The sequence below is a fragment of the Lepidochelys olivacea genome (assembly GCF_965140295.1).
Source record: "Lepidochelys olivacea isolate rLepOli2 genome assembly, chromosome: 5".
Taxonomy (NCBI): domain Eukaryota; kingdom Metazoa; phylum Chordata; order Testudines; family Cheloniidae; genus Lepidochelys; species Lepidochelys olivacea.
The window spans coordinates 81,452,722-81,472,180 of record NC_140415.1 but is presented as its reverse complement, the minus strand read 5'-3'; the positions used below and the strand labels follow the sequence as shown (position 1 = coordinate 81,472,180).

The following is a 19,459-nucleotide window of genomic DNA, read 5'->3' as shown; positions in this document are numbered from 1 at the left end:
GAAAGAGATTGCCAAATGGCAAGCAATTGCAAAAAATGTTATTTTCTCCAGTGGAGAAAGGCTGAGAAGGAGAAGAATTAATCATTTCTCCCAAGAAGGAACTTATACTAACTAATCTCTCAGGTTAAGTTTCTTCCTGAAAGGTTTAGCTAGATACTGAGGAGAGAGATGTAGTTTCCTGGAGCATGGTATGCAATATTTGGAGAGACAGAAACATTCCTCTAGGGACTCAAGTGAAGTAATGTAAATGGGAAGTCAGTGTAGCAGGCATTTTTCATGCTGTCAAGTCATTAAAAAAATACAGTGCTAGGGATCTGGGTCAGTGTTTCATTTTAAAGAAATTGTCAGCCTAGCAAAGGAAAAAGATAAAAAATTCAATTGTATTAAAAATAAACATTCAAGAGAAAAAACCCAACAAGGTCTGTAAATCTATGCAAAATAATGTTTAATAATAGATTAGGATAAATGCAAAGAGATTGGTGAAGGCTGCAGTTTCTATTTAGATCAACAATTAAGCTGTAAAAACCCATCTGTATGGAGTTGTCCCACCACTGTAGGACTTGTCACCCAAACACCTGTTAACTTCTTTTTAACATGGGTTTGCACTGGATGTGTTACATGTTTTTTTATGATTCTGAAGATGTGAGCGAACAGAGCCATCTCAGTTTGGGAGTTGAAATGATCCATTATGCAAATATGAGGATAGAAAAAGGTTTAGTCACACTTTCACAGCATTCATTGTGACCCTCTCTTAGTTCCCCCGTTGCTGTTGTGTTTCATTTAATGTGAAGCAATTTACTCTTTAAAAACAAAACAGGGCAGATTTCTAAAGGCTCTCTTATAAATTCTGTAGCCACTGGGATTTGTGAAGTGCAATTGGACATGATTTAACAACTTACTCCCACAAGAATACAAAGGGGCTGAACTTGTGCAGTGACTTCAGTGAGAATGAGAGGCATTCAGCACCCCTTGCGGGATCAGGCCCTGAAAGATCAATAAGGCTTGCATACAGGTTGTTATTTTTCCTGCGACAGCTGACATAAGAATAAAGCAAAAAGTCTATGCCCAACAGCGTTTGCTCTTTAGAACATAAGCTGGTTGTAAGGAGATAATTGAAGGTTAGGGAAAAAAATCTGAGTTAGGACCAGCTGCTACAGATGTTTTCCACACAACACTAGTGCTCTACCAACATATGATAAAATATATATACGGAGACCACTAACAGTTCCCTGTAATTCAGTCACATTAACTTTTCTAGGTTTCCGATACGTACAACACTGAACCCACATTAAAACCAGGGGAAATTACTCATCACCAGTAATTCTGTTTGTCAGACTCCCTCATCTCCTCCCTTCCTGCAGATGATTTCAGACAATCACAATTATGCCAGGAAGCAAGACAGTAGGCAAAGAATATTGACAGGTTGTAGTAGAGTGGAGTCTGCCCATATATATCCTTTGCCTTTCATTATTCTTTGCCTTCTGGCTTCCAGGTATACAGCACCTAATGCTGATTGCTCAGAATCTTCTACGAGATGAAAGACAAGGTGGGTGAATAAAATCCTACCTTTCAAGGATTCAAGCAGCACAAAATATGGCACTTGGTATGATTTCAATTCAGTTTGAAATAGAAAACTACAAGTATTGTGCGATAGAGTAGCCCCCACCTCAAGTGTTCTCCATGTCAGGCCATGGCATTATGTACCCCCGAAATGGGAGGTTGGGTTTCAAATTGCAATGCATCCTCTCCTGGGCCATTTTTACAGCCCGAGGGCTGGAATAGCAACAGTAGCGCCCACATGTAGAGGTTTCCAGTCACTAGATCCACAGCCTCAGACTTCTCTTCTGGCCTCCCCAAAACTATGTCCTTTGCCTTTCCCAGTTTGGAACAAGAGAGAGCCCCCTGGGCACAGTAGCCTTGAATCTGGACATTCTCTGCTTCAAACACAATGCCTCTTGGAATTGCACCAGGAATAATTTCCATCTTCACGACTGTGCCTTAAAGACAGCCCTGACCCCAAAGTAAGGAATTTGTAAATACCAAAACTCCTTCCAATTCCAATTCAGAAAGAGCAGTTTGGGTCAATTCATTTTTTATGTCATTAAGACAAACCTGACTTTCCATCTGAGGGAAAATAATTAAACTGGTCTTTAATTAACCCTAATGTTAAAAGTATCCCTGAATGGACTTCCGAAATGAAATCAAAATTAGGATTAATCCCAGCAGGGAAACTACAGAAGGGACCAAAGGGGTTTGTGTTAAAACACAGAAACCACTCTGACATGCAAACCTTTTTCATGGCTCCAGTTATTCATTTTATAGTAGTGCCTAGAAGACCCATTTTGCTAAGGGACTGTACAGACCTATAGTGGGAGGCAGATCCTGTCCTGAAGAGATTACAGTCTAAACAGATCAGACAAATGGAGAGAGAGAAAACTGTGGTACAGAGAACATCCACAGATTCAGTGGTAGTTGGGAGTGGGCACAAAACAACAACCCACTTGCCTACTCCTTTTCACACATACATGTCAGAGGAGGTTTGAAATTATCCCACAGAAGATAGTAAAAAATTATGAGCCTTTTTTTCCTTTGCTTCATTTATGTAGCAGCATGATAAAGACAGAAAATCAATTTCTGATCAAGAGATTACTTTTCTAAAGCCTCCATCAGACTTTCTTTCATGTAGCTCTTGAGGAAAAATTAACAGCTTTTTCCAAGAGTAAAAATCTGTTGAATTTTTGACACGTTTTGTAAAAAGACTTTTTTTGTTTTGAAGATGTGTCTATACATCTCGCTGTCTAGCACAAATACTGAAAAGCCAGTTTCCTGTTTGATCATTCTAAAACATATAACCCATTTTCCTGATGTACTTTTTAATAGACATTTCACTTGGGGTTTTTTAGAAAAAATATATGATCTCAGCTTCATGTTTTCAGTTTGTGCTTCTCTGTGTTTTATGACTGAACTGTTAAAAAGCAAAATGACACCACCACCTTATTAAAAGCCCTAAAGATTTTATGATGCATTTCACAGCAGATTGACCTTCCCACTGAACAGGTTACCATGCACAGAGCCAGGATATGGAGTGTTTCACAGCTTTACACTCCAGAGAAGATCAGAGAATATTTATTGATACAGGCCCTATACAAATTACACGATGTACTGACTGGTCCATACAAATGTACACAGAGAAACAGAAAGACAGATAGATAAATAGGGCCAAATCCTGAAATCCTTACTCAGGCCACACTGACACTCAAGTTATGAGAAGTGTTATGTACCCATGGGAGTTCCAGATGCACAGCACCTTCCAGGATTTGGCTAAATGAGAGATTTAGCTTGAGAACTTGAAGATTTGGCCAAGAGTTAATACTGTTTTTCTGCCTATTGAAGAAGGAACCAATTCTCTTCCCCAGTACATGAAAAAATAGTCTTCTTGGAGGTCTCATTCTGGTCCTCTTGTGTACCTCACAATCTTTCTATGATTGGCAGACTCTGCTTACTAATGGTGCACTTCAGAGCAGAAGAGAGATTCTTAACAGAGCTAAGTGGGGGAAACATGTTCAGCTCCTGCCCACCCTGTGCCTAGCTCAAGCCAGTGCTGTTAGTCCCTCAGTTTCATGAGCACTGATGGTGGGATTTTCAAAAATGCTTAGTGCTGACCTAATGCTTCTGTTGACATTAATAGAAGAGTCATTAGGCCAATACTGGGAGAAAATCCCACCTACATGTTTACTCACTGTGGTTATGCAAAAAAAGTTAAAGGAGAAATTTTGCAAAATGGTGATAAAGAAATCCAACAATATTAGACCAAATTTCACACTGCAATTTTTAAAAATTGCATTCTCATCAAGATATTTGTTTAGGAAAAAACCTCTTCTGTCCTCTAATGAAGACTGGTATCAATGAATACCCAGTGGGCTGTGTTCATAAATGACAGGTAAGGTGGCATAAACTGGACTTCCTTGAATTTAATTAGATCTCATTACACTCACTTAGACTCTATTAGACATACTAACATACATTTGCTGGTGTATAAGTGAGTGTGAGGGAGTCTAAGTTAGTGCAACTACCACACTGAAGAATCAGAAGAAGGTTCTTGAAGTTATAAATTGAAATAGGGAGTAGTCTAACACCTGTTCACACCATCCTGTGAGTAGGAACACAGCCATTACACACACACACACACACCCTTTGGGGGGGGGGGACACAGCAAGTCCCTCCATAGCTGGTCAACTGCTGTGGAGTAGCCAATGGGACCATGGCCTTCTGACTCATCCATACCATGGTGAGATAAGTAGCACCCTAGCAGGGAATAGTCCCAGCATGTTGGTAAGCACAGGGATTACAGCTGTCCCTGGACCCTATGCAGGAGGGCAAAAGATGGAAGGCTCTTTGCACCTCAAACTTCTGCAAGAAATAGACACAGTGTGGCCTATAATTGCTTCTGATTTGTAATTTATTTAATATTACAGCAAAATTTGAATCTCAACTGAGAAAAACAGAAGCCACAACTGTCTTTAGAAACACGTGTGCAGCATGGAGATTCTCGTGTATATCATCCTGTCTCTCATGAAGGCGGTTTGTGCTTTCATTCTGATTTGCCTGTGTCTGTTTAAATGCATGTAACACAATCTCCAGTGTTCTTTCACAGAGGCAAACATTTAATTTTGGCAACACTAATAGCTCTGGATTGGCTGTTTTTCTTCTTTGGGGTTGTTTATGTTTTTTATGGTTGGTTGGGTTATCCCCACATCCTGTGGATGCCTGCACTGGAATTGCATGTGGAATGTGGTGATTGTACGTATCATTGTTGGCAGAAATGCTATGGACTAACCCCAGTGATTAAGTTACTGTGGACTTCAGCAACTGGGTTGTGTACTGTTTAAAAGGTACGCAGGAAGGTGCTTCTTTCAGCACTTTCTACCCCTCTATAAGGGAAAAATGTTATTATGTTCACTTTTGCTATGAAACACATTTGAGGGACATTTTAACAGCAGCTAGGCAAAGAAAAAGATTAATTTCTTCTTTTGAATAAAACTGCTTTGAAAAAAAGACAGCTGGTAGCCCAGTTCAGAGACCAAATGGATCAATGCTTCTTCAGCTACCTCATCCTATAGCCACCATTGATCCATCTCACCCCATTCTTGGTTCTCAAACTATCTCATTCTGCAGACCCCTCAGTAAGGGGCCTGTACATTACTGGGGGTACACAGGCCACAGTACGAGAGTCCTTAAACTAAACCATTTCTCACAGGGACTAAAACATCTTTCAAGAATTGAACTGCCACCTTTACTTTTGATTCATTATCATTTGGTGACATAACTGACAAATCTATAAAACACTTTGCATTATATCACTGATAATATGCTTTTACCTGCTTCCTAGTTTTTCCTTTTGCTGTAAAATCCTTGGTACAATTTGGTAGAAGTGAGTTTTACTTACCGTTCCCCTGTGTAACCTGGACTGCAGTGACATTGTCCTGTTGCTGAGTCACATGTCCCTCCATTGTGGCATTGACACTCCTGAGAGCAGTTCTTTCCATAACGACCCTCTGGACAAGGCTGACCACAGACTGTGCCCTGTTTACAAACAGAATCTAAATGTTAGGCTTGGGACTGCAGCTGTGTGGAGAAGAAAAAGAAGAGAAGGGGATTAGAAAGAAGTGAGATTAATGGGATCTTGTATCATGGTGCTTATGCTCTTCTAGAAAAAGCCAGATTCGTTTTTAGCCTTAAACACAGAGTATGTTTTGCCAAAATGAAAAAAGTAATGCAACATTTTTGTTTTGGTCAAAAAATGAGAACCAAAAAAAAGTGCATTTGGGTTTCCATCAGATACACTCTTTTCAAGTAGAAAAGGAGGGAGGAGAAAAGTGGAGGAGGGGACAAAAACTAAAAAAATGTTTCAATTTTCATATTATTGTAAAATTCTATTAAATATTCCAAAGAAAGCCAAAAATTTTAATTTTGTGTGAAGTTTTTCGCAGAAAATATATTAGCATTTTCTGAGTAACTTTAACTAAAAACAAAACACAGCAAGAGCAATAGACATCAGTAGGGAAAGAAGATTGAGGGTATCAGCAATAAGATCACAAGGCACATGTGTACAGTTGGATGGCTTGGAATCTAAACTTTAAATGTTTCCCTTTTAATTATTTAAAAATTCCTTGTCACATCATTTTAACTCCCTTTCCACTGCCTGCCAGAAATGGTCACACAGGGTTCACTGCCTATTATTGTACGTATTATTTATTTGTTTTGTTTGTTTGCCCCTTTACTATATATAGACAATCTCTAACCACCGTGGTATCTAGCATGATTAAATTTGTTGGTTGTTGGATATAAACTGTTGAAACAATGGCCCCCATCCTTCTACAGAATTCTCTTCCTCATGTGGGGCTGGGAAACCAGTAGAGCCCCTCATGTTTGCCCACCTGGTAGGAATGGGTCCTTGCTGGTGTGAGGTGCAAAGGGATAGAAAGTCCATTGATCAGTTATGAAGCGGATGTTCTGATGTCACTGGGCTATGAAGGTGCCACCAGAACCTGCCCATTACCTACTTTTCTTTTAAGAGGGTAGCATCATATATTTGGAAACACACATGAAGGCCACCATAGGAGTATTTAATGGTTCAAAATGTAACAGTTATATCAAATTATATCCACAAAGACACGACTTCTGATCAAGTTCCAAAAGATGCTATTTGCATGCTGCAGAAAGCACATTTTCCTCTTCCCACTCTTTGAAAAGGTTAACAAGACAGTCCAGAATTTATATTTGATTTTGATCCCTTGTGGTGATACCATGTGCTAAAATACATTTCCTTTTGTTCCTGGCTTCAGTCAGACTGTCTTTGTTTTTCCAATTAAACTTTCTCCTGAAGTTGCCTGATATCCACAAACATGGACATTTACCCAGTTTATATTTATTTTAGAAAGCAGTTTTACCATCCATCCAGGTGGGCAGGCACATTCCCCAGTCACATGGTGACACACTCCTCCATTCTGGCATGGACATCTTTCTTCACACTGTGGACCATGCTTGCCGGGGGGACAAAGATCCTCACAGCTAAACAATTGGTGCATAATGAATATAATTGTTATTTATATGCAAAGTTCAGTCTCTCCCCCTCTCTTTTACTTTTTTTTAAACATATAATTCTTCAGTTTATAAATATGAAAAGGCAAGCACTCAGAAATAAAGGGAAATAACCTTTACAGGATCAATGGCATGGACATATGGAAATAAAATTAGCAATTAAAAAATTGTAAGTGTATGTATCTTTCCTTAAAGATACTTCTTTCTAGAAAAACCAAGTTTGGTCTTGGATTCATAAGTATGGACAAAGATTAAAACTCTCTGCTAGAAGGATTAACCCAATCGACTGCATTTTTCTGTGCTTAATTTTCCACTACAGGGCCAAACTCTGTTGGCTGAATTTTATAAAACTTGGACAAAATTTGGACCATGTTTTATGAGCCAAACTCATTCCTGCAGGTACAGGGATTGTCCCTTTTGCCTTCCAAGAGGCAGCTGCTTTGGCAGCAGAGTTCACCTTCTAAGCTGGGCATAGAGAGCAGCTCTATTTAGCAGCCAAGACTTGACATGAACTTCACTAGCAGAGACTCTTTAGGAAAAGCTCTGGATCAGGACACTGTTGTCTTGCATGGCCTTGCTTCCTCTTGGGCTAGTCCTGTTCCCTTATAGACTGTGCCAGCTAGTTTTCTACCAGGAGTTTGTGCATGCAAACAGAGTGCTGTCCATCCAACTATCTATTGCGTGTGTTTAAATACCCATTCATATGCCCCCCAAAATGTGAGCATATCTACAGAATGGTTTGAAAATTTGGGCTTAATCCTTAAAATTCAACCCCCAAATCTTAAACTGTTGACTGCTACCTAAAGCAGCCAGGGCATTAACACTCAAATTCTGGATGCATCAGCTCTGTCCTGATGTTCCACTGCAAGAAGTAGGCTGCAGATGAAGTGGTTAATTTAAACACAAATCTAAAAGCTGAAGTCAATTCTCAAACTTAAACTAAAACCTAAATGTAAACCATACTACTCATCAGTGCAGATTCATAACCTCAGGAATGCTTTTGTACAAAGTTGCTGGTGCTAACAGTGCAATAACTGTACCTTATCAAGAGCTTTTGCTGTAGCATTTTAATAACATTCATTTATAAGTATACAGAGGGACTTATAATGAGATATAAGTATTGGTAAGTTTTAAAAGAGGCACTTTCAGCATAATGTTCACACAGGTTACTAAATACTAAATAGTTTACCCTGGGGTTAGTGCCATGCCAAACCCACCTTCCCCACAATAAATAATATGCCCTCTACTTACAAAGCACCAGTATATCCGGGAGGGCATCTGCATTCTCCAGTCACATGATCACAGGTGGCTCCATTTTGACACTGACATTTTTGGTGGCAATCATTTCCATATGTCCCCTGGTCACAGCGTTCCTCACAGCGCCAGCCCTTGAAACCAGAAGCACAGTGGCAGGCTCCAGTGATGGGGTTACATAAGGCTCCATTTTTGCACTGGCAGCGACTACTGCAATGGGGTCCCCAGTGGTCACTATCACATGCTGAGGAAGTGGGAAAAAAATGTCATAGCACTTCTATAAGCATGCATCGTGCAATGCAGAAGACATGATGATTCAGAGATATCAAGATGGCTTTTTTTCTGACACAAAAATGGTAGTGGTATCCTTGTCGAGACACCCTCGGCTCTTCTGGGTCTTTAAGTGTTTTGATAGCCAGACAGGACTTAATTTCCTGTTTACAATTATATGCCTTAACCTGCACTTAAAATAATCTGAAACTTCATCTACAGTGAAATAAAGGTAAGTTCCAAACTCCTTCAATGCATTACAATGTGAAACTGAAATTATGATGATAGTGAATCATTAGTTACAGGGCCAAAGGGTCATATTCTCCATCTGGCTACTTACTTCAGTGGAAGTATAAACGAGAGCAAAATTTAGCCCATAATCTGACTCTGGAGCCATAAACATACATCAGAATCCCACAATGAAGTTATTCTATGTAAAGATGAATTCATTGTAAGAGGATCACAGTGCATGCCAATTTTTTAAATGTGAAACTTCCAACTAGTTTACTTACTTACAGCTATTTCCTTTCATGTTTTACAATACTGTTGATTGACAGTGCTGTACGCAAGGTAATAAACATTCCATCAAACAACAGACACTAATTGTTATTTGGTTAAACAGTATGGTGACATATACCACAGACAGTAAGGCTACAGTTTAATATTTTGAGTTAACCCAATTTGTTTTTATAATCATTCTACTATGTATTTTTTGTTTTCTACATTCTACTCCATCAGTAGTAATTATAGTAAACCCTTTTCAGAATCTTTTGTTTTCTCACCTTCAAAAGAAATTTTTAACAGTAAGGAATCATTTGTTTAAAATGAGAAATAGAAGTTTTCAATAACAAAACAGAAGATAAAAGGTCATCTACAGTTCACCAGAAATGTGCTAATCATAAAGGTCAAAGGATCTGCTTTTAATTTTTATGTTCTGCTGATAACAATAGTGCAGTGGTGAAATCTCAATTGCAATCACTGGATGCCCATACTCTCTCCTTAATGACTGACCACCATTGTTCACTCAGTCTTCTCCTGGGGCAGAGCAGCCAAGCAGAGAACAGACCTACTTTCTTAGAGCGAGACAAAAGAACTCAAGACATCTCCTTGGGGTAAGAATTGCTCTGCTATAGGAACTGATCACTCAGATTACACAAATAAAAAGGATTAGGGTCCTCTAAGGAATGTTTTTTTTCTGTATGGCTTGTGTCCTGGTTAATTCCTAAGAGCTATGGCATGCTTTGAAGTGACAGTTTCCTCTCAAACAGTATTTTCCTAAAAGGTCACTGGAACATGCATTCCTTAATGTAACTGTTGTTTATGTACACATACTGTGGCTAAAAATTTATATATATAAAATGAAGTAAAACAAATGTGTAATAACTGCACCTCTTTCATTTCTTCATTCTTGTCCCCCTCTTCCTCATTTATCTATTTAAATGTTCATTCTTATGTGCTCGACTACCTGTACAATGCACCACAATGTATTTCACACAAGATGTATGATTCCCTCATTATAGCTCATATTCCCTCATTATAGCTCACAGATAAGCCCAGTCCTGGCAATACAATATTTTGAAAATGCCTAGATGGAGGAAAAGTAATCCTCAGGCTGAATCAGTCCTCAACTTCGCCTCAGGAAACCAACTGTTCTGAGAGGTATGTATGTGTGCAGTGAATTTGTGAGACAGACAGATGTTCTCTCAGGACTGTATGGAGGCCACCAAATTCATTTTCTTTCACACCCCATCACGGATTTCATATTACAGTCCCGCTCCTGCTTCCAAATGAAAAGGACAATTTCAGCCATTCCTAATAGTGAAATTAAAAATAAACTTGAACGTTTTGGAATGTCTGAAAAACCCTTTGTGAAGAACTGAAGGATTTAAAATGACCATCACACAGCAGCTCTTTCAAATAAAATAAAATGAGCCATGTGCATCCCCCTGGTGGAGTTACATCAGGGTGAACTTGGCCCAACCTCTCTTAATATATAAAAAGCACCATCAGGCAAAAGGAAATTTATTTTTGGCTTACAGTTTGCAGCTTGTATTATTTTACCAATGGCTGGAAGTGGGATATTTGATGCAATCCGCCAACTTTCATACAGAGGTTTGGAGAGAGAGTTTAATGAGTCTCAAAGACATACAGACAGCCTTTGCTACTGTATACCTGCCACAGTAACAGTACCAGACAATATGCACAATGGCAGGAGTACCACAAACTGTATCATTTGTGAAGCATTGCAGGCCTTCTGCTCCCATTATAATACATTTTAACAGCTACATCATCAGACTGTTCTCTTAGGTTGTTACTGTCCCTTAGAGATCTACTGGAGTTAGCGATGAACATAGTGCGTCTCTGAACTTGAACTTTTCTCGACTATTTTATTGTAAGAGACATGTGCTGCACATTGTACGAAATTTTATTGGTTTACTGGTGTGATTTTCTCATTCTGTTTGCACGGGGCCTATTAAAATCAAAACCACTAGGTGCTCACTGTTTAGTTTTCCTGTCTCATGGTCACCCTCTGTAGAGAAGGGTGAGAGAGTGGGAAACAAAATATTGACTACCTAGTTATTTCACTATAGCATAATGCCAGAGTATTTTACCAGAACAATTACTGTTGTAAGGTAGTCTGTTACACTAGGTCTGTCACTAGTCTACTCTCTAACTGTGAGTTATGGGCACCACTTCAGAGAAAGTTGAACGATTCATGGGATTAAATAATATTCTTGCACAAGATAGATACATTGCATACTTTACTTCTATATATCACTCTAATCAATAAGGTCCCTCACAGGAAATTAAAATGATTTATCAGAAACAGATACTTAGATTACAATACACAAAACAAATATTGGCAAAGGGAAGGGGTAGAAATGCTTCCTGTAAAGAGATTTGTTTATTTTTAACTATCTTTGGAGGCTAAACTTACCAAATATTACATCAGCCTATTTCTACTTCTGCTTCATACTCAAAAACTAAGACAGGCTGGAAGTCACACAGCTGTTAATTTGGTAAAAAGAGAACTCTTTGAATTAATGAGCATCCTCAGGTTACAGACTGTCAGCTAGAGTTTAATCAGAATAGCCACTATAACGACTGTCCTTACTACTCCAAGGTCACACAGGGGTAGAAGAAAGTGCCAGCTAGAGACTTCTATCAAACCAAATTAGGGTAGTAAGTCATCTGTCACAGTGTAGGGCATAAGGGAGGGGGAAGAGAACCACACAGTAAAAAGAAATAAAAGTCCCATATTCAGAACTGTTTCAGCAGAAAATAATAAGACTCAGCACTAACAATTCAAGGAACTGATTTGAGTCCTATATCAAAGCAACTCAGAATCTATGCACCAATAGCTGCTGTCTCAATGGGTCATCACGTTCATTAGCCTCAAGAACTAAGTTGTGAGGTGTGTAATGTTAATGGTAAAAACTCGTTTCTTTAATGTGATTATATTAATGTATTATCATGGACCTCACCAATCAGTTGCTGATTTTGACAATAGTGATGTTCTATTTGCAAAGTATTTTCATCATTATTCCTAGTAGCTAGAGAATGTTTATTCCTTAGCTGGTGAAATCCTAGCTTCACTGAAATCAATGGCAAAACTCCCACTGATTTCAGTGGGGCCAGGAGTTAATCCCTGGATTTATAAGTAATGAAACAATATTTTTCAAAATATACTGGAACAGATCTTCACTGTCATAGTTCCATTGACTTCAATGGAGTAATCACAATCTGCACCAACAGAAGATTTGCCCCACTATATCCATATTGTATATATTTGGTTGATCTGATCTCAGTTTCATGGGCGCAGCCTCTTCAAAATACCAAACACCATTCCTGCACACACTATATGCAACCTCAGTTTTCTCGATTTTAAATAAAACACAGTTTTTCAGAGTTACTGTTCAAAGTCAGCTCTTTTGTGGGAGTCACAGGGGTCTTATATCCTACATCTCACATCGTGGGAAGAAACTCAGAGAAATGTTTGCCAGAAACTGCATAGTAGACTTTTTAGCACAGAAAAATATTTGGTGCCACTTATACGGTTTCTTCATCTGAGAATAATATCTTTTTAGTCCCCTACAGTATATCCTCTGTACATCACACAATGTTATAAATATAGGACAGAAAATATTCCTCTCAGAAGGCTCTTCGTAAAAGCGAAAGCATGCCTTTGGGAATAAGGGCATTATATTATATAAACCCTCATTTAAAATGCATCAGTATGATATGGAACCCTAAGACAATATAAAGTTACCAACATAAAAACAAATTATAAATGCTCTCTGAAGCACAGTGTCAGATGACAACTTTATGAACAGAAATGGTCCCAGAGCTTCAGCTGCAAAGAACCTTCTTCAAGGAAAAAGCAAAGGAAAAAAATGTGTGATGCAAATTGGTTCTATTCTTGGGACTTCTGTATGATACTTGAAGATTTAAAGTTGTGTATTTCATATTATAATAACTTTAATGCACATTGTTATTATGCTCGACGGATCTCATTTTTATGCACATGGCTTATCTAAACTGGTAGTGGCTTGCAAATTAGGAGGCAAGGTGTCCTGATATTTTACAGTGTGAGATAGGAATTTGTATCATTAGAAGTACACCTGTTTGGTTTTATAATTCTTATATTCCTTATAAACAAAAACAATGTGTCAGTCCAATTTTAACATTACGTGATCTCTGTCTCTCTCTGTTGATTGCTTTTGAGAAGTTAAAAAAAAGAGAAACATGAATGAGTCCAAGTTTATTCCTGACAAATCCACCTTGATCACATGTAATTCTGTGCTTCTCTAAAGAATGGCATATGATGAGAGCAAAATATGGCTATCAAATCAAATCAAAGAACATTTCAGAAGAAAATTCCCCTTAGAAACTCAACAAAGACAACTACCTTGCACGTACGCTATAAAGTTACTTTTATAATGTGATATTCAGGATGCAACATGTTTATGGCAAGTTATTTAAAGGTCTGACTTTCTTGTGGTTTTTTTTTTTTTTTTTTTTTTTTGCTAATGCTAACATGGATGTTAAAGTAAAGAATCACACTAAAATTAAAATTAAGATTTATTTTTCTTAGCATCTTTCTTTGTTCCTATCAGATAGGTGGTACTGAGATAATAACATACTATTTGCTTCTCGCCCATAACTGTTCCTGGTATTGTATGGCAAAACATTATAGTATGTATCTGGAAACAAGTGCCCTTTTTACTGCTGCCAAAAACAGAAGAGACCTTTATCAGAATACTAGACTAATATAATTTTAATCTCCTTTCCTGTGATGCCTGAAGTGATTGCACAAGTCTAACCATAAAACACATGCATGAAAATGTGTTTTTTCCAACCACAAATTTTGGGTCAGAGTGAGCTGCTCACTCATTTGGGAATGTAATTTTGGCAGCCAAAAATTTAAATAAATAGCAACTGTAAAAGTGCAAAATCTCATTCCCTGTCCCTCTAAACCACCAAACATAATTTCTTTAGCTGAGTTCAAAAGGGCAAGGTCAATGGTACATTAAGGTTGCTTTGCACTGCTCTAGCTGTGCAATAACTGACTTAACCAGCCTGTAGCCTGGGCAACATCTTTGACTCACACTTGAACCTCTCTCCTCACATTCGGGTTACATCTCAATCTTGCTGATTCCTTCTGCCTAACATCTCTAAGATACGTTATTTCCTATTATTCCACACAGCTAAAACTTTTGTCCAGTCTCTCATCGTCTCTTGTCTCAGTTACTGCGACATCTTTTTTCTCTGATCTTGACAAATGCAATCGGTGAGGTCCATGATAATACATATCCCTTCAGAATGCTGCGGCAAATATAATTTCTCTAGGCTGTCACTCTGACCATGTCACTTCTCTCTTTGCCTCCCTCCACTGCATGTCTCTGTTGCATCACACATAAACTATGTATCTTCGCTTTCAAGGTTCATTCACTATCAAGGTGTCAGCTCTTGCCTCCAAGTGGCCCAGGGTGCTAGCCTCCATTGGCAACTTGTTAACTTTTCAAACAAGTACCTTTGTGCTTTTTCCCATGCTGTTCCTCACACTTAGGAGGAGCTCCTCATAAATATACAGAAAGCTACTTCACTTTCCTTCTTCTAAACCCTCCTTAAAACTCTCCTTTGCTGTGATGCCTACAAAAACTTGACAACAACTAGGCTGCTGGTGTGCTGTGACTACTGCCTAATGTGCAGACCAATATTGTCTCACTGTTTCCTTGTACTCCCCCATCTGTCTGTCTATGTCCATCTGTTGTCTCTTGTCTTATACTTAGATTGTGAGCTCTTAGGGGCAATGTCTGTCTTTTGTTCAGAAGCACCTACCACAATGGAGCCCTGGTCCATTACCCGGGCTCCTAGGTGCTATGGTAATTCTTCTTCAAGAGACATCTCTGATATGAAAATTATCGATTGCGACCTCCCATCTTTATGATCATGACAGAGTTGTAAAATTTCCACTCTCCTTTGGCTACCAATCAATCTAATGATATTACCTGTGTAACCGTCTCTCTTTCTTCCTCTTCCTGTTTTTCCTGCAATCTTGCCTGATAGCGTGAGTGCTAGAAGAAGGTTGCTCTGCAATTGGAGAATTATGTGGCCACAAAAATATGTTATTCTTTTACCTAGGGTCTCAAGTAATTGTGCTCTTTCTACATTCATCCTTCTTGTCACATCTTCATTCATAGTTTTGTTTACCCTGCTATGTTTTAACATTTTTCTATAACACCAAAACTTGAATGCTCTGGATTCCTTTAAGTGTCCAGCTCTCACATCCATACAGGAGAGCTGATCATATGATAACTTGATATTCTATGATTCTATGATTCTATATGTAGCACTACTTCAGCAATCTAGTGCAGATGTGCAGTTTTTACTTTGAAAACACAGAAGTCTTTGGAAATTGTTAAATACATTTTTGCAAGCTCTACACTTTTCTTGGTTTCTTCATCACATCTTCTGTCTGATGTTACTGGACCCTGTAAATAGGGGAACTCATTATTCACTTGTTCTAGCACTTGACCATCAAGTTACAGGCATTGCCTACCTTGTGCATCACATTATTTACTCATTATAATAGTCTGTCTTTCTAACATTGTCATTCCATATTTCTTGCTGATATTGTTCACAGCAATAAGCAAGTTCTGAATTTCTTCCCTAGGTGAAGTGATACAAAATAGACCATCAGCATGTCTTATATCGACCTGCATGCCCTGATGGTGTTTTCTAAACTTTGCCTCATTGTACTTTCTACAAATAGTTGTGGAGATAGAATGCAATCTTGACTTACACCTTTCTTGATGTTACAATAATCAGATATCAGGCGGTAGCTGTGTTAGTCTGTATCCACAAAAACAAGGAGGAGTCCGGTGGCACCTTAAAGACAAAGAGATTTATTTGAGCATTAGCTTTCATGGGTAAAAACCCCACTTCTTCAGAGGCATGGAGTGAAAATTACAGATGCAGACATAAATATACCAGCACATGAAGAGAAGGAAGTTACCTCACAAGTGGAGAAACAGTGTTAACAGGGCCAATTCGATCAGAGTGGATGTAGTCCACTCCCAATAATAGATGAGGTGTCAATTCCAGGAGAGGCAAAGCTGCTTTTGTAATGAGCCAGCCACTCGCAGTCCCTCTTCAAGCCCAAATTAATGGTGTTAAATTTGCAAATGAATTTTAGTTCTGCTGTTTCTCTTTGAAGTCTGTTTCTGAAGTTTTTTTTGTTCAAGTATAGCTACTTTCAAATCTGTTATAGAATGTCCAGGAAGATTGAACTGTTCTCTCACTGGCTCTTGTATGTGCCAGTATTTTTATGTCTGCATCTGTAATTTTCACTCCATGCATCTGAAGAAGTGGGGTTTTCACCGACGAAAGCTTATGCTCAAATAAATCTGTTAGTCTTTAAGGTGCCACCGGACTCCTAATAATCAATAGTTCATAGTTCATTCAGACTGCTGCAGACTGTCCCCAATACAGGCTTCCTATTAATTATGTATCTTGAGAGTCAATATTAGATTCTTCAAGAATTTGTATCACCTTCTTGTGTTTGATTTTACCAAATACCTTCTCATAACTTACAAAGAACATATACATTTCCCTTTGTGCTTCTCACACGCTCACTTAAGATCCTCGGCAAAGACTGCCTCCCTCATGCCTACTCCTGGGCGGAAACCAAACTGACTTCTGCTAATTCTTGTCTCGAGATGTTGATGCAACTGCGAGCCAACAATTTTCAGCGAAACTATAAGCATGTGGCTTACTTGGCTTTATAATTAAATGCTGTTCAGATTCTCCAGCATTATTAACCTTCAGTCGAAGAACGAAGACTTAAAACAACCTGTGCTTCCAGTCTCCTGATCTGTGCTGAGTACAGCTTAGCCATAGCTTAGAATTTGGGCCAAGGTCTCTTCCCTTAACACAGACAGTGAGAAAAGTCCTTTTTTATATTTCTGGAACTAATGTGTTTGAAATCCAAGTGGTGCTGACTAGTAGCAGGTATGCATGAGAATCCCAAATCCAAACATCCTGAAGTTTAGAGTTTAAATCTAGATCCATGTCTGAACTTTGTTACTCAGGCCCAGCTCAAACACAAAGGAGCAGAACCCTTGTGAGGAACCATACCATTTGCAAGTGAATTAAAAATCAAGATGTAAATCCTCTTATATGTTGCATATATTAAAATATATTCAATGTACTGTCCAAAGGGTACTCTAAGATTACAGTATGAAGCCTTGGACAGGCTGTGAGTTATGCTTTATGTCTAAGCTTTAGGTAAATCACAAGCTTTGCCATACAACTGGATCGGTATTCTTTTGGGTTTTTCCTCTCCTTTGTCCATACGGAGGTAGTAGAGGAATATTAATATCCTTTAAGTAACATATACTATGGTAATATATCATGCAACTTAAACCTTGTAAAATGCATTTTGAATGGCTTTATATCCTACATTTCTCTGATTACAGTGTCTTTAGCCTATGGGGAATGCTCAGTCAGGTAAAATGCAAAGTACCAAAAAGGTACAATAGAGTACAAACTATTCTCATTGATGCAGTATTTTGGACACAGATTCTGAAATGTTATTATATGACCTAGATTGTGTCAAGAACAGTAAATGGAATAATATCCATGCATTTACATGGCAAAACCTAGGACAAGAATGACACTATGACCAACCTTATCCAATCCATTCTTATTACATAACTCAGAGTGCAATCTTGTGACTACTCAACTCTGATACCAGGGTTTGGTTCGTTGGATATTGAAAATAATGTCACTCCTTTCCTTTAGGCTACCCTCTGAGGATAGGAGAGTGAAAATTACTCTCCTAAGTTAAACTTGAACCAAACAACATTCAAGTTCACCCTAAATTTCAAATCAACAACATTCAAGTGGGTTCAAAATTTGATAAAAAGTGTAAGTCCATCCCTACAAGTGGCATCAAACCTGCATGTTACTAGGGTTTCAAGATGGTAAAATTTGGAAGCAGAAATCTCAGAAATCAATTTAAAGGGCTATAAATCAAGGCCAGTTATGCTGAATATTCCACTCAGAGAATCTTTTAAAAGGCTTCAATTAATAAAACCAAGAGTTTATTCTCCGTATCATTTTTGCTATTGTGATCTGTATGGTTACCTCAGTCGGCAAGAACTACATTCTTTTGACAAATACATTCTTAATAATTATGAAGTATTAATGCCTTTTAGTAAAAGACTTATTTTTCCTACATCCCAGACACAGAAGTACTTAGTGCATTTTGTAGAACACAACACTTCCTATTAAATCTGGATTTCCTTTAGAATCTTTTGTTTCTATCTGATTTCATTTGTTACATTGAAGGCTTTCTACCCTGAGGCATATTTTTCATTCTTCCTTATTCTTCTGTATAAAAGATAGGATTTTTATTCAAGACTTTTTTTTAACTTTGTAAAAGCTTTTTGGTCTGTGAAGTGGAAGAACAATGAAAATGTGTTTTTTAGACTCTGTAGAGGACTGGAACCGTATGCCTTTCACATGCCATACATTTCACAAGACTCTTTAAAATATTTTGGACCTCAGAACGCAATGGTGGATAGCTGTTAAGGAAAAACACAGACAGACTTTTATGATAATTTTACTGTCCTACTGAGATGAACCCTACTAACAGTAATCATTATTGTAGAGAAGGTTAAAAAAATCATATGAATTGAGTATAGTATGTAATCAGATCTTGTATGCACCTCATTGCAGGACCGGGACTTAATTTTTTTCTGCACTGTATTTTGAAGTTCTTAATTTTTAATACAGTAACTAATCCTGTAGTCCTTCCCAGTGAAGCCATTGGAAGCTTTGTAGGAGTAAATAAGACAGTATCAGTCCACTTGTAATAGAACTAATCAAATAATGAAAAAATTGCTTTTGCAAATAATGGTTCACCAAAATTCACCACAAATTGTTCACCATCTATTGAACTGATCAAATTCCTAAACAAACAAAAGTTATTGGATAAAAATTGCCAAAATTTGCAATGAATATAGACCTGATTCGGGAAAGCACTTATGCATGACTAAGACTCCAATGGGACTTAAGCACATAATTCAGTACTGTCTTAAATTGTGGCCAGTATTTGCAGTGAATTATTTAACCAGTTCTAGCAATTCCCCCTGGTATGGAAATGATATTTTCCTTTTGGAACAACTAACTGTTTTTGCTCCAAATTGAATACAAAGAGGTTCACTCATATTTAGCACCCAATTCTACAACCCTTACTCACACGAAGAACCCTTACCCATGTGAGTAGTTCAACTCAAGTCAATTAGATTAAAGACAATACATTTAT

General features: G+C 38.1%; 1 protein-coding gene across 1 annotated transcript in view; it reads right to left on the bottom strand.

The window, feature by feature from the left end:
- MEGF10 (multiple EGF like domains 10) overlaps positions 1 to 19,459 on the bottom strand; it is a 143,602-nt gene that overhangs the window by 55,543 nt on the left and 68,600 nt on the right. The window contains exons 6-8 of the mRNA XM_084629272.1: positions 8,353 to 8,599; positions 6,951 to 7,071; positions 5,447 to 5,583 (exon numbers count right to left, since the gene is read on the bottom strand). Of these exons, the coding sequence (XP_084485398.1) occupies positions 5,447 to 5,583; positions 6,951 to 7,071; positions 8,353 to 8,599 (505 nt within the window). The remainder of the gene's footprint in view (positions 1 to 5,446; positions 5,584 to 6,950; positions 7,072 to 8,352; positions 8,600 to 19,459) is intronic.